At 31.8% G+C, this 11,608-nt stretch overlaps 3 protein-coding genes across 3 annotated transcripts; 1 reads left to right on the plus strand and 2 right to left on the minus strand.

The window, feature by feature from the left end:
- Window positions 1–628: 628 nt before the first annotated feature.
- Window positions 629–1,804, minus strand: LOC129913013 (uncharacterized). The gene is made up of 3 exons (XM_055991336.1): window positions 1,545–1,804; window positions 1,182–1,482; window positions 629–1,117 (listed from the first exon to the last, which is right to left on the minus strand). The coding sequence occupies exons 1-3, from the start codon at window positions 1,646–1,648 to the stop codon at window positions 671–673; spliced, it is 852 nt and encodes a 283-aa protein (XP_055847311.1). The 5' UTR covers window positions 1,649–1,804; the 3' UTR covers window positions 629–670.
- Window positions 1,805–4,534: 2,730 nt separating this feature from the next.
- LOC129913014 (phosphoglycerate mutase 2) lies at window positions 4,535–5,807 on the plus strand. Its single transcript, XM_055991337.1, has 3 exons — window positions 4,535–4,781; window positions 4,845–5,342; window positions 5,406–5,807. Exons 1-3 carry the CDS (start codon window positions 4,679–4,681, stop codon window positions 5,570–5,572), a joined length of 768 nt encoding a protein of 255 aa, XP_055847312.1. The 5' UTR covers window positions 4,535–4,678; the 3' UTR covers window positions 5,573–5,807.
- A 4,908-nt stretch (window positions 5,808–10,715) lies between these two features.
- LOC129914324 (UDP-N-acetylglucosamine transferase subunit ALG13 homolog) lies at window positions 10,716–11,437 on the minus strand. The gene has a single exon (XM_055993516.1). It carries the CDS (start codon window positions 11,306–11,308, stop codon window positions 10,799–10,801), a length of 510 nt encoding a protein of 169 aa, XP_055849491.1. The 5' UTR covers window positions 11,309–11,437; the 3' UTR covers window positions 10,716–10,798.
- Window positions 11,438–11,608: the final 171 nt, after the last annotated feature.

The raw sequence follows: 11,608 nt of genomic DNA on the forward strand, positions 1-11,608 counted from the left end.
TTCGATCCTTGGCGTCACTGCACTTCCATTAACTAATCCCAGATGTGTTGAGAGTAGACTCGTTGATGAAGAGTCATCAAAATTTATTGGGCTATTGTACCTACATCAAATTGGAATTTCAGAAATATTTTTCTTCCTTCGTGAAATTGTATCAAATAACTGCTAAGTTCCTTCTGGAAAATTAAGTGTCGATACCAATAAATACCGAAAAAAACTTTTGAAGTTCTGTTCGAAAAGGGGTTTCAAACATAAACAAGGGAAACATTTCCTTAAATTTTTTTTATTTACGATAGCTTCAATCCAAATCTTAGGGCCTATTTCTCGTCGAGCTACATCTGCTACACCAACGATTTAAATTTAAATACTATATATGTAAGCTGTCCTCCCCATCGAACCTCAAGGACAAAATTTTAGCATTTCTGAATTATTCCCTATATTCAATGAAGCTTTACTATTGGTTTCATAGGATCGTCAATGTAGTTAATGTTACTTATGTAGTTGATGCAGCTTGGCGAAAAATTGGACCCTGGTGTATGGTATGTGGTATTTATTTTGCGACCTCAACAACATTTTAAATAATTAAAAATAGTTTCTATTAAAAACAGACATTACTTTGTATTATATACATTATATTCAGCATAATTCTTAAAGTCTATCTATTCATTACTAACTATTGATTTTTTTCTAATAATTTTAAAATTCTATCCAACTTCATGCTTTGAGCTTCTTCAATTTCATTCAATCTCTTTAGAATTCGATTCTCTGATTCCAGTATTTTCTTATCCACATAACTCTTCATGATATTCGAACTATCTAGTGACTCAGTCATTTCAATCTCAACAGGTTTCATTGTTTGTATCTCATTTTGGAGTTGCATTCCCTTCTTAAATTCTGCTATTAAATCTGAGCCGCCACTGTTCATAACATTGTTGTATGTTTCCAAGAAAGTTTTACATTTTTCAGCACTTGGCGATAATTTTTGATTTGAATTGTTGAGTAATTCTTTGACATTGTCCAAATTAATTCTATTTGGGAGGAGTGTTGTAATGCCATCTGGATTGGGTGCAACATTCAATTGAATTCCATATATACAAAGCTCATTCGATGGTGTTATCAACTATAAGAATTTTTAACTTTCTAAATGGAAAACTAATTGATTTTTTGTATCAGCAGTTAATTACCTTAATCATTAAGTTCGTTACTCCGGATTTTTGAATTTCTACATCGTATCTGTATCCTTCTATGTCTTCATTGCAATCACCACCTTCATCTTGCAAATGTTCACCATAAACTGTCTCTACATATTCACTTTGGATTCCAGAAAAGAATTCAATTTTTGGCGATGTGCAAACGATTGTGAGTGATTCAATTTTAAACTTTGGAAAGACTCGAATTGTAATTTCACAGGTGGGTTGATTGGAGTTTGTTCCACTGCTAAGAAGAATAGCTCGATCTGCTGAAATTATATCGTCCAAGTTAGGTCTTTAAGAAAACGAGAGATTATTGGAAATTTATTCAAGATATACAAAGAAGATTCTAATTACTTGATAAAGTCTTCGGAACTGGTTATTTTTGTTTGAATGGCCTTGGAAACTTCAGTGCCAGCTACAAGATTCCAGTTTGTTGTTGCTTGAGTACTTACGTCCATTCTGATTGAATGGTGGATGGCTTTTGTTTGGTTTTACAAAGAAGTTCTTGCAAATAAGAGAAAAACTTTCCTGTTTTTTGTCTTTTGTTGTTTAATATTTCTCAACGGCTTTGTTGACATTTTTTTTTTGTTATTTTTACACCCATCAAAATACGAAATGTCATATTGACATTTACCAGTGAAGCCAAAATGAATATAACTTAAGGCGGTTATTAAACTTAATTTGTTTTGGATGTTAAAAAAAAGTGTACTTTTACACGAGGACGTGATAATTTACGCCTTTTTTTAATTTCACTTTGCGGTAAAACCTAGTATACAGTTCTTTTTGATAAAAAAAAATGAGTGGTCAACACAAAAATTTTTTTCTTGAAAAAAAAAATATATCTGTGGTAAACAGATGACAGTTGTAAGTTTTTTTCCGCAAAAACAATGGACTGCACATTGTTTTGCGAGAAAAAAATTGTAGTGAGTGTAAATTTTTTTTTCGGAAAAAATCTAAAAAAATTTCTCCAATAAGAAATGCATTTGTGTTTTTTTTTTGCTGGAAGAACTGTATACTTAGCTTAAACGATAATAGAACGACAAAAAACGCCACCGACTCATCTTCATATTCACACATCAGTACGTTGAAGTCAAAGATGTTGACTTTTTTCATACAAAAACGCTCTCGATGGTATTTAATAGCCTGTTTTCACCATACCCCAAATGAGATAATTTCGAAAATGAGGTCAGTTCAGATTTCAAATTCAATTTTTTGACATTCGAAATGAGATAATTTGCGTAATGACGAACAAAAAAAAACAATCTTGGGTTAGTCGTATTTTAAACTTTAAACTCACTAGCAACTACTTAAATTTAAAAAAAAATACAAATTACTAAACCATGGTTTAAATAATTGTACTACTGACCCTGGGTTTTTATATGTTAAAACGTTGTTAAAATTTGGTAGCTGAACTCCAAGCTGTCGTGACTACAAAAATGTGTTGTCATGGAAGATCTTTATTCGATGTTATGTTGTATTGTGGTTCAAGTCTTGTTGAAGAATGTTTTGGTTACTTTCAGAAAAATTACTCTTGAGCCAGAGCTGGACTCTCCGATAACGCCAATTTAACTTTGAATAGTGTTAAGGCTTGGCCACACCGGAGGGTATGCGGTAGAGGTACGGGTAGCGGTAACGATATTTGTATGAAAAAAATTCCACATCTGAACGTTGATATGTCAGTTTGGAATTTTTTTCATACAAGTACCGTTACCTCTACCCGTACCGCTACCGCATACCCTCCGGTCCCAAGTAACAATTTAGCTTTCATAAGGGTCAATGCAAGCTATTTTTTGGCTTTCATAACAAGAAGGACAGGTCTTATGCAAATCATTTTGGCGCATTTTACCGAAATTGCATAGGACTTTCCTTCACAGGTAATCCACAAGCTAATAGCTTGTGACAAACAGCTTAAAACGGCCTTACGGAGGTCTTCCTGCAGAGGGATTACTTGCGCAGGATGTTATAATAAGGCCTTATAGAAGTTGTTGAAGGTGTTGTAGAAAATGTTGAATTTATGCATAAAAAAAGGAATATAATGAATTTTATTTCATTTTTTTTATTTTCTTTTGATTTTTTCTGTTTTGCATTTTCTACATATAATTTTATTTATTTCAATTTTTTCCTATTTTGTTTCTTTTCCTTTTTTGTAAATTCCACTGCTTTTTCTGTTGTTCTGAAATGATGAGAATATTTCGATCCCACGTACCTATGCCTACCAAGCCAGCACCTTACCAGTAGACCATGCTCGAATATTAAAGATGAGTGGAAAATTGGGAGCTAATTGAAACCTCACATTGAAATGCAATTTTTTTTTTCTAATGCGTTACAAACATTGCATATCTGCAGGATAAAAACTTTGCATACTTACAAGAACTTCTTGGAACAGGTCTTATAGAGGCCTTCTGTCACTTGAAAATACAAAGCTTCCTTAGAACGGTTCAAACAGGTCTTATAAAGGCCTTCTTTAAGTGATATTTACAAGGCTTCTTCTTAACACTTCTAGATAGCCTTAAGGAGACCTCCTTTCTTTCCAAAATGGATGACTTGCGTAAGTAAGCCTTAAACTAAACATATACAAACTATAGCTTGTCGAATCGAACAAGATGCACCTTATGCAAGTAAAATTGTTACTTGGGGTGTGGCCAAGCCTTTATACTTATTTTTATTAAATGAAGCATATTTCCCACAGTTTGAAAAAAGTTAAGCAGTGTTTAAGTAGGCAAAAATCTAATAAATATGCCTGAAATTGTATAACCATGGTTTAAATACCATAGAGTTTTCAATACAAGAAAACACTTCACAACCTGGACTAGTTATCTGCAATCACTCAAAATTCAACTGCGAGTTGTACAAATATTTAATCCGTGGTTAAGCAACTTTTATATCCTCAAATCGGTGGTGAATCATAGCTTTAGCAATGTTTCAAGCTTCATAAAAATATTTAAAAATAGCCAAATCCATGCTTGAACCAAAGTTGAACCACAGCTAATCTACTGAAATCAGCAAGTAAAATTCTTGAACCGAGGCTGAACCACGTTTGTTTTTGTTACAAGTGTCAGCTGGACCAAGTATCGTCTGCAATTAATTGATTTCCATCACCACAAGCTGATAATTGGCTGAATACTTCTTTCAGATCTTGTGGATGGCAATTCATTAGACATTTTTATAACTTCTATATATTTTATTGATTTCACGAAACTCAATTTCTGCTGAATAAAAAAATTGAATTTAATGGTCATAGTGTAGACCTTACCTAAGGTGTTAGTTCTCCGAACACATTTCTTCGATCTTCGAAAAGAGTAATTTTGTCATCACTTTTTTCGAAATAACCTTGCCGATGTCATCTTGAGGTCAAATTACAAAAATTGCAAAAAAGTACATTTTTGTTGGTCTCTCCAGAATTTTCAACTCCTAGATCGTCCATTCAGTTCGATCTTCCATAAAATTTAGTTTTTAAAATTACAACAAAACTCAATAAACTATTTAATATGGCTGCCAAATATAAGATTGTTATGGTCCGTCACGGTGAATCCGAATGGAATCAAAAGAATCTTTTCTGCGGTTGGTTCGATGCCAATTTAAGTGAAAAGGGTATGACTGAAAAAAAAAAATATCTAATTGATTACATCAATTAAGAGAAAATATATTTTTCAGGTCAACAAGAAGCTGTTGCCGCTGGCAAAGCTGTCAAAGAAGCTGGACTCAAATTCGATGTTGCTCACACTTCGGTCCTTACCCGTGCTCAGGTAACTTTGAACAACATCCTCAAGGAATCAGGTCAAACTGGAATCCCCATCAACAAGACATGGCGATTGAACGAACGTCATTACGGTGGTTTGACCGGATTAAACAAATCCGAAACTGCCGCCAAATACGGCGAAGATCAGGTGCAAATCTGGAGACGTAGCTTTGACACTCCACCTCCACCAATGGAACCCGGCCATGCTTACTACGATACCATTGTCAAGGATCCACGTTATGCCGAAGGTCCAAAGGGAGACGAGTTCCCAATGTTTGAGTCGTTGAAGCTCACCATTGCCCGAACTCTGCCCTATTGGAACGACGTTATCATTCCACAATTGAAAGAAGGCAAATTGATTATTATTGCTGCCCATGGCAATAGCTTGCGAGGAATTGTCAAACATTTGGATAGTAAGTCGATTCTGATTGGTAAATTAATCCTTTTTAAATTATCATTATTTTTTTCTCAATTAGATTTGTCGGATGATGCCATTATGGCACTTAACCTGCCCACCGGTATTCCATTCGTTTATGAATTGGATGAAAACTTTAAGCCAGTTGTTTCAATGAAATTCTTGGGCGATGAAGAGACAGTTAAGAAGGCTATCGAATCTGTTGCCGCTCAAGGCAAAGCTAAGTAAACTAAAACAAAGACCAAACAAAAGCATTAAAAAATAAATCATAAGAAGACAAATTTGGCTAAAATATAGAAAAAAAAAAAAACTAGATTCAGGTATAGCAGGCTATATTTGTTTATTATATTGTATGAAATTGCCGTTAATTGCAAATTGTTGTTTTAAAAATTACATTTGATGTTTTTTAAGTAAAAATAAAAAGAACAATTAAATTATTTATTCGTAAATGTAAAAATTTAAATATATTTGTTTACTTTTTGAAAACCGTAAAATGCATAGATGCGGTTTTGGGCATGAGGTCATTTTCTTGCTTACAATATTTTGAAGATGAAACAATTGAATAGGAGAATAGATAGAAAAATTATGTGGCGACAAACAATAACCGCTTATAGACTAAGAGCCCACGACGGCCAGACCTTCGTTATTTTATAAAAGCTGAAAGTTTGTATGTGCATACCCCCCATAGAGTTAAGAACGACCAGGGACTCTTTAGTTCTGGGTTGTGGTTGCTTTGGCAGGTAAACTGTACTAAAGGTGTAAAAAATAGTACCTTACTTTCGTTAAAGTATAACGCTTAATTTTTTTATATTTTCTTAAGGATAACTTCAGAAGTCTCGTCGTCCATTGCCAGACACCTATGAAGGTTGCTTCCCCCGCCAGACACCCCTAAACTTGAAAAAATTATAACCCTACTTTCGTCATAGTATAAAAGCTAAATTTTATATATGTTATTTGGGGACCTATGAAAAGATGTTACCTCAAGAGCCAGACAGTTTTGATGGTTGCAACACCTTGCCAGACACAATTTTCTAAAAAATGACTCAAAATAAAAAAAAAAATATATTAAAAAACGACGGCAACACTTGCAGTAACAAATGATACTTTTTTCAAAAGCCAGAATTGTACACTTAATTTTAATTTTGAAATCAAGTTATTTCAATCAATAGTTTTTTAAATAATTGATTTCAAAGTCAAAATTTGTGAAAAAAAGTTTAAAAAATTACATTGAAAATTATTTGTGTAAAGACTGTGGGTCTAAATACAAAATTTTCTAATAAAATAAACTGCCTGAACTAATTCCCTATCAAACGCTGAAATCCATATTTTCCTATGCCATCTAGTTTTCGAGATATTTGAAAAATAGGAAAACTACTTTTTATCAGATTTTTATTATAGTAGGAGATCCCACCATAGGACGACCTACCCTCATCGTTATACCCGTTTAGAGTTATATTTTCTGAAAGGTAGTGTCTCAGGAAATAAATTGCACATGGGTTGCCTAGCGATATCCTGTCAAGGCATAGGGTTGCCAAACCTTAAAGTTTATTTTTGCGTGTTTTTGAATACGCTTATATGGCAAGCCTAAGAATTCAAAAAATATGTCATACGAAATTTAATTTCAAAATTTTAATTTTCATAGGAAATTTATGTCGTTTTCGATTGGAATCACTCAAGGATTCACTCATTCTGAAATCCAATAAAACAGTTTGAATTGCTTCCACTCAATTCTATTTTTTTTTGTGTTTGTGTTTGTTTTTCTGTGAAATTTAAAATGTCAAATATGGCATAAGACTTGAAGAATAATTAATATGTGAAGAAAATAGTACCTAATATTCAACAAATTAATCGGGAATTCGTTTCGCAAAATATTTTAAAAGCTTAATTTATTTGTTTGAAAATAAATAAACAAATTAATTTCAGAAAACGAAAAAAATTTGAATGAAAAATAATAATAAACAATGATTGAGTGTATATTTGACATGTGAGTATTCATGTATTAGTGCTTCTTGATTTGATTCTGATTTGAAATCAAGAAGAGAATTTCTCTTCTGAGAAGCGTTCTGGCTGTCATTTTCATGCCAATAAAACGGATTCAGAAGTCTTCTGAATGATTCCGGACGCTTCCGGAGAGCCAATCGAAAACGACATTAATTTGAAAATTTTAATTTTCAGGAGTTTTTGAAATTTGAAGTTTGAGTAGGGTAAACAAAGGTACATTTAGAAAAAGGACAAAAATCTATTTTCTAAGAAAAACGTGAAATTAAAATTGAAATCGATAGATATTATAATGAGTTAAAAAAAAGGGATGAGTGGACGATGATGCTTTCGTTTTTTAAGTCAACAATTGTTTATTTTTTCAATTATAAGAAAATGATGCATTAAAACTACTTAGGTAAGGGATGAGTGGACGATGATGCTTTCGTTTTTTAAGTTTTTAAGTCAACAATTGTTTATTTTTTCAATTATGAGAAAATGATGCATTATATGATAAAATTGAATTGTTATTGTGGAAAATTCATGTTTTGTAATGAGAGTAAAGATAGGCCACAATAGTTCTAATGTTCGTCTTCTTTCTATTTGGCTGGTTCAGAGAAATGAGATCTTCCAAAATCGACAAAAATATCTAAGAAAAATTCTGGTAATTTGAATAATATTCGCATCAAAAGTTCTGCTGACTCCTGATGACATACTCTTAAACAGGTATCGCAGGTCATTGATTAATTAAAAAAAAAATAATAGAAGGCACATAAAATCCTAGATCTTTGAAAAGAGTGAATCCACGACAGAAAACAGTCTTTGTAACCTATTAATTAATAATAATAATAATAATTAATAGAAGTTAACTTCATTTTAAATTTAAAAAGAATATAGAAGTAATATAGAGAAGTTTTAGTTGAATAAAAATTTCAGTTGGCATGTACAATCTTAATCTTTAAGATTAAAAATCAAAATTTTAAAGAATATGTCACTAAGCACCTATATCATCAACTTCAATTGTTCTTGTCAAATTCCTGACTCTCGCAGTTAGTATATTTGGAGCCTTGAATAAAAAAAATAAAAATTTAATAAAAAATTATTTTTTGACTTATAAAAATTTATAATAGACCAAAGCCCGCAGCAAATTTTGGCCTTATACGTTCTTATAACGAATTCCAAAGTTTGGCAGCGGTTTAATACTATATATTATTTAACTTTTTTATGAAAAACTAAAAATGCAGTTTTATTCTAATTCCTTTGAATATTTGGTATGAAAAGTTAAATTAAAATCGTTAGAGTCGTTTTTGAGTAATTTATGTACTATGACTTGAAAATTTTGTAAGCGAGATATACCTAAAAAGAACAAAAAAAAAAAAAAAACACTTTCAGAATTCTATAAAAATCATGTGTACGAAATGTGAAGAAAATTCGTTCACCCGTTTAGGCTGTAGAAATATGTACAGATGGACGCACAGACGAAATTACGAGGCCCACTTTCATCGTAACGTCGGTTTTGATGAAATCCTAAAATTTATTTTTCTACATTAAACCAATACTTGCCCTAGTAAAAATCGAATTTAAAGCGATCTTGAGGCGATTCTTTTGTAACAAATGTGCCGAACATGATTTAGAACCCCCACACTACAGACTTTCTATCGGCCGACAGTTTAGTCGGTCTCTTAAATGTATGAAAATGCACACACTAGAACGATTAAAAAGTTTGAATGATCGAAAAAAGGATAGCACAAAATATATGTACCTGACACAATTTCTAACTCTACTCCTTGATATAGGTAAGTTTAAATTTTCTTGTCGAAGTCATCTCAAACGAAAGTGCACTTTTTTAGTAACGATAATATCGATGGTTGAAATAAAAAAAATCGTGTTAATCGAACGAGTACTTTTGAACGTTAACCTTTTGACTATTGATGACTCTATCATTATAATATATAAAGCGTATTTGTTCGTTTTTGTATCAAAAAAATGAGTAAATATTATTCCCATTCTCATTTCAAAACATAGCATGCAAATTCATTCTGCACCGATATTATACACGAAATCAAGCGAATTTCGCAACATTATTTAAACATTTGCTTAAATATGTAATTACTAATCGCCTATGCATTGCGTAAGAAAAAATGCATTACTGACTGTTGAAGGCAGTATTTTTCTTGTTTGTGTCTAGGAATAGGTTGCTTCGCATATACATATTACACAAACGAGAACAATGTTCGGATATTAAAAAAAAAAAAAAATGCTTATCTGATCGTTATTTGATCTGATTCTTCTTGTTATGAAACCCAATAAGGTTTTAATTTGAAAGAATTCATCCCTAAGGGCCAATTTTTCAATAGTCAGTTAAACAGTCAGTTAGTACTTATTCCTAAGGATAGAGAAAAAATCAATTTTTCAACAGGCAGATATAGCTTATTCCTAAGAATAAAACTATCTGCTTCTTTCAGAGACGAATAAAAATTATTCTAGGGAATAATCTCAACAAAAATATTGTGTCAGTTGTCAAAGCTGTTTTGAAAGAATTTTGAAAAAAATACAGTGGAACACAAGAAAACAAAAACAATCATGAATAAAAATGACGTTTAATTAATTTAATTTAATAGTGTGTGTAAATATTTTTGAATTTGACAATTTTTTTTTGTTATTCTGTAGAATAAATTATTTTTGATTGAAAAATTCAATGTTTTTATCTGTTTGTTTATGAGCCTAATAACTTTATTCATCGAACAGTTAACTGACTGTTTATTAGAAGATTGAAAAATTGGCTCTAATAAGAGTAATTAAATCAAAATATAAAGGGATCCAGAAAAAAAAAAACAATATGAGTCCCCTTTTTTCAAAATTGAGCTGTCCTATGGTATTTTTTTTGGAGTATTATAGAATGCAACTTGTACTCTATGAAAACAATTTTAATTGTTTCTTATTAATTATTAATTTACATGTTGGGTTCTCATTAGCAAGTTTTTTTTATGAAAAAAATAAATTTCTTATTTGCGTTTTTTTTCGAATCTGAGTGCAGTTGTCTAGTTCTTTCGTAGACCTTGCAACTGTCTCAAACTTCATTTTTTTTTTTTTATTTATAAAATAGTTTTATAAACTACCGTAATTTATTAATGAATAAAATATGCATAATTGATCCGTTTTATAACCGTAAATCAGAAAAGGCGCAAAGTTTAAAACTTTCGAAGAAAAAACCTAGACAAGTTAGTGTTCTCCTTTAATTATACAAACAAAACTACGAATGTCCATTAAAAAAAAAAAAAAATAGAATATTAACTGAAGACGAATAATCCTGTACTTTGAATCTCTTCCCTTTTAAACCTTATTTATCACCTCACCACAGTTTTAAGAAAAAAACCAAATAAAACAACGCAAATGGAATTGTCAATTGAATGTTTTTATTTTGTCTTTATAAACCTTTTTTTTTTGTGGTTTATAAAATCATTGACTTTGGACGAGTCATGTTCTCATCATTTCTCTCAAATGCGAAATAAACGCCGGCATTCCTCGTCCCTTCTCGTATGGCACCAAAGTCTCAAAGTCCAGCACTTTGAGACTCTTTTCCAGAGAACTTAAATTACATTGAAAAATATAACTATCTTTGGCCAATTGTTCGGCTAATTCAACTTGGTGGTTATCCATTAGAGTGTCATTTACCACCACCAAGCCGGGCTTTTTGTTCTTCAAAATGTCCATACAAGTTCCAGCGCCGGCGTGTCCAATCGTCAGGTCCGAATTTATAATATCTGTTCGCTCTGGTCCGAATTTAAATTGATAGATTTCTACCGCTATTCCGTAATTTTGGGCTTTGTTTACCGGTGGAGCTTTACCGGTTCCATACTGTACAGTAATTTTTTTGCATCCTCTTCTCCGTAATAATAGCAGTATATCATCGGAAAATATCTTTTCAATTAGAGCGTCGAATTTGGTTGTGCCCACAGTCACATAAATTGATTTTAATTGAATCATTTTGGTACAGTAAAAAAAAGTACACAAGAAAAGGACGATAATAAATTTTTGTTGGAAATTAAAAAGTTGTTCACCGCCACAGAACACTAACGAATTTTGTGTGGTTTTTTTTTGTTAAATGACGTTTGGGTATTTTGACATTTTGCTTTTGCATTCGAAATCAGGGATGGCATGAGGTTGAGGTTATTCAGCGGAATGCAGTTGCAATGGCAGATAACAGGAAGTGGATGAAGTTGTGTGAGGTTTATGATTTTCGTTAAGAATTTGAATTTGGGTAATGAAATTATTTTGCTTAAGAAT

Source organism: Episyrphus balteatus, chromosome 3 (genome assembly GCF_945859705.1).
Source record: "Episyrphus balteatus chromosome 3, idEpiBalt1.1, whole genome shotgun sequence".
NCBI classification, from domain to species: Eukaryota; Metazoa; Arthropoda; class Insecta; order Diptera; family Syrphidae; genus Episyrphus; species Episyrphus balteatus.

Bases quoted from the DNA above. Each gene is read 5' to 3' on its own strand.
- LOC129913013 (XM_055991336.1), bottom strand. From the start codon at position 1,648: ATGGACGTAAGTACTCAAGCAACAACAAACTGGAATCTTGTAGCTGGC. The intron at 1,483-1,544 runs GTAATTAGAATC...GTTTTCTTAAAG, and splicing joins AGTTCCGAAGACTTTATCAA to ACCTAACTTGGACGATATAA. The intron at 1,118-1,181 runs GTAATTAACTGC...AAATTCTTATAG, and splicing joins TAACGAACTTAATGATTAAG to TTGATAACACCATCGAATGA.
- LOC129913014 (XM_055991337.1), top strand. From the start codon at position 4,679: ATGGCTGCCAAATATAAGATTGTTATGGTCCGTCACGGTGAATCCGAA. The intron at 4,782-4,844 runs GTATGACTGAAA...TATATTTTTCAG, and splicing joins TGCCAATTTAAGTGAAAAGG to GTCAACAAGAAGCTGTTGCC. The intron at 5,343-5,405 runs GTAAGTCGATTC...TTTCTCAATTAG, and splicing joins AATTGTCAAACATTTGGATA to ATTTGTCGGATGATGCCATT.
- LOC129914324 (XM_055993516.1), bottom strand. From the start codon at position 11,308: ATGATTCAATTAAAATCAATTTATGTGACTGTGGGCACAACCAAATTC.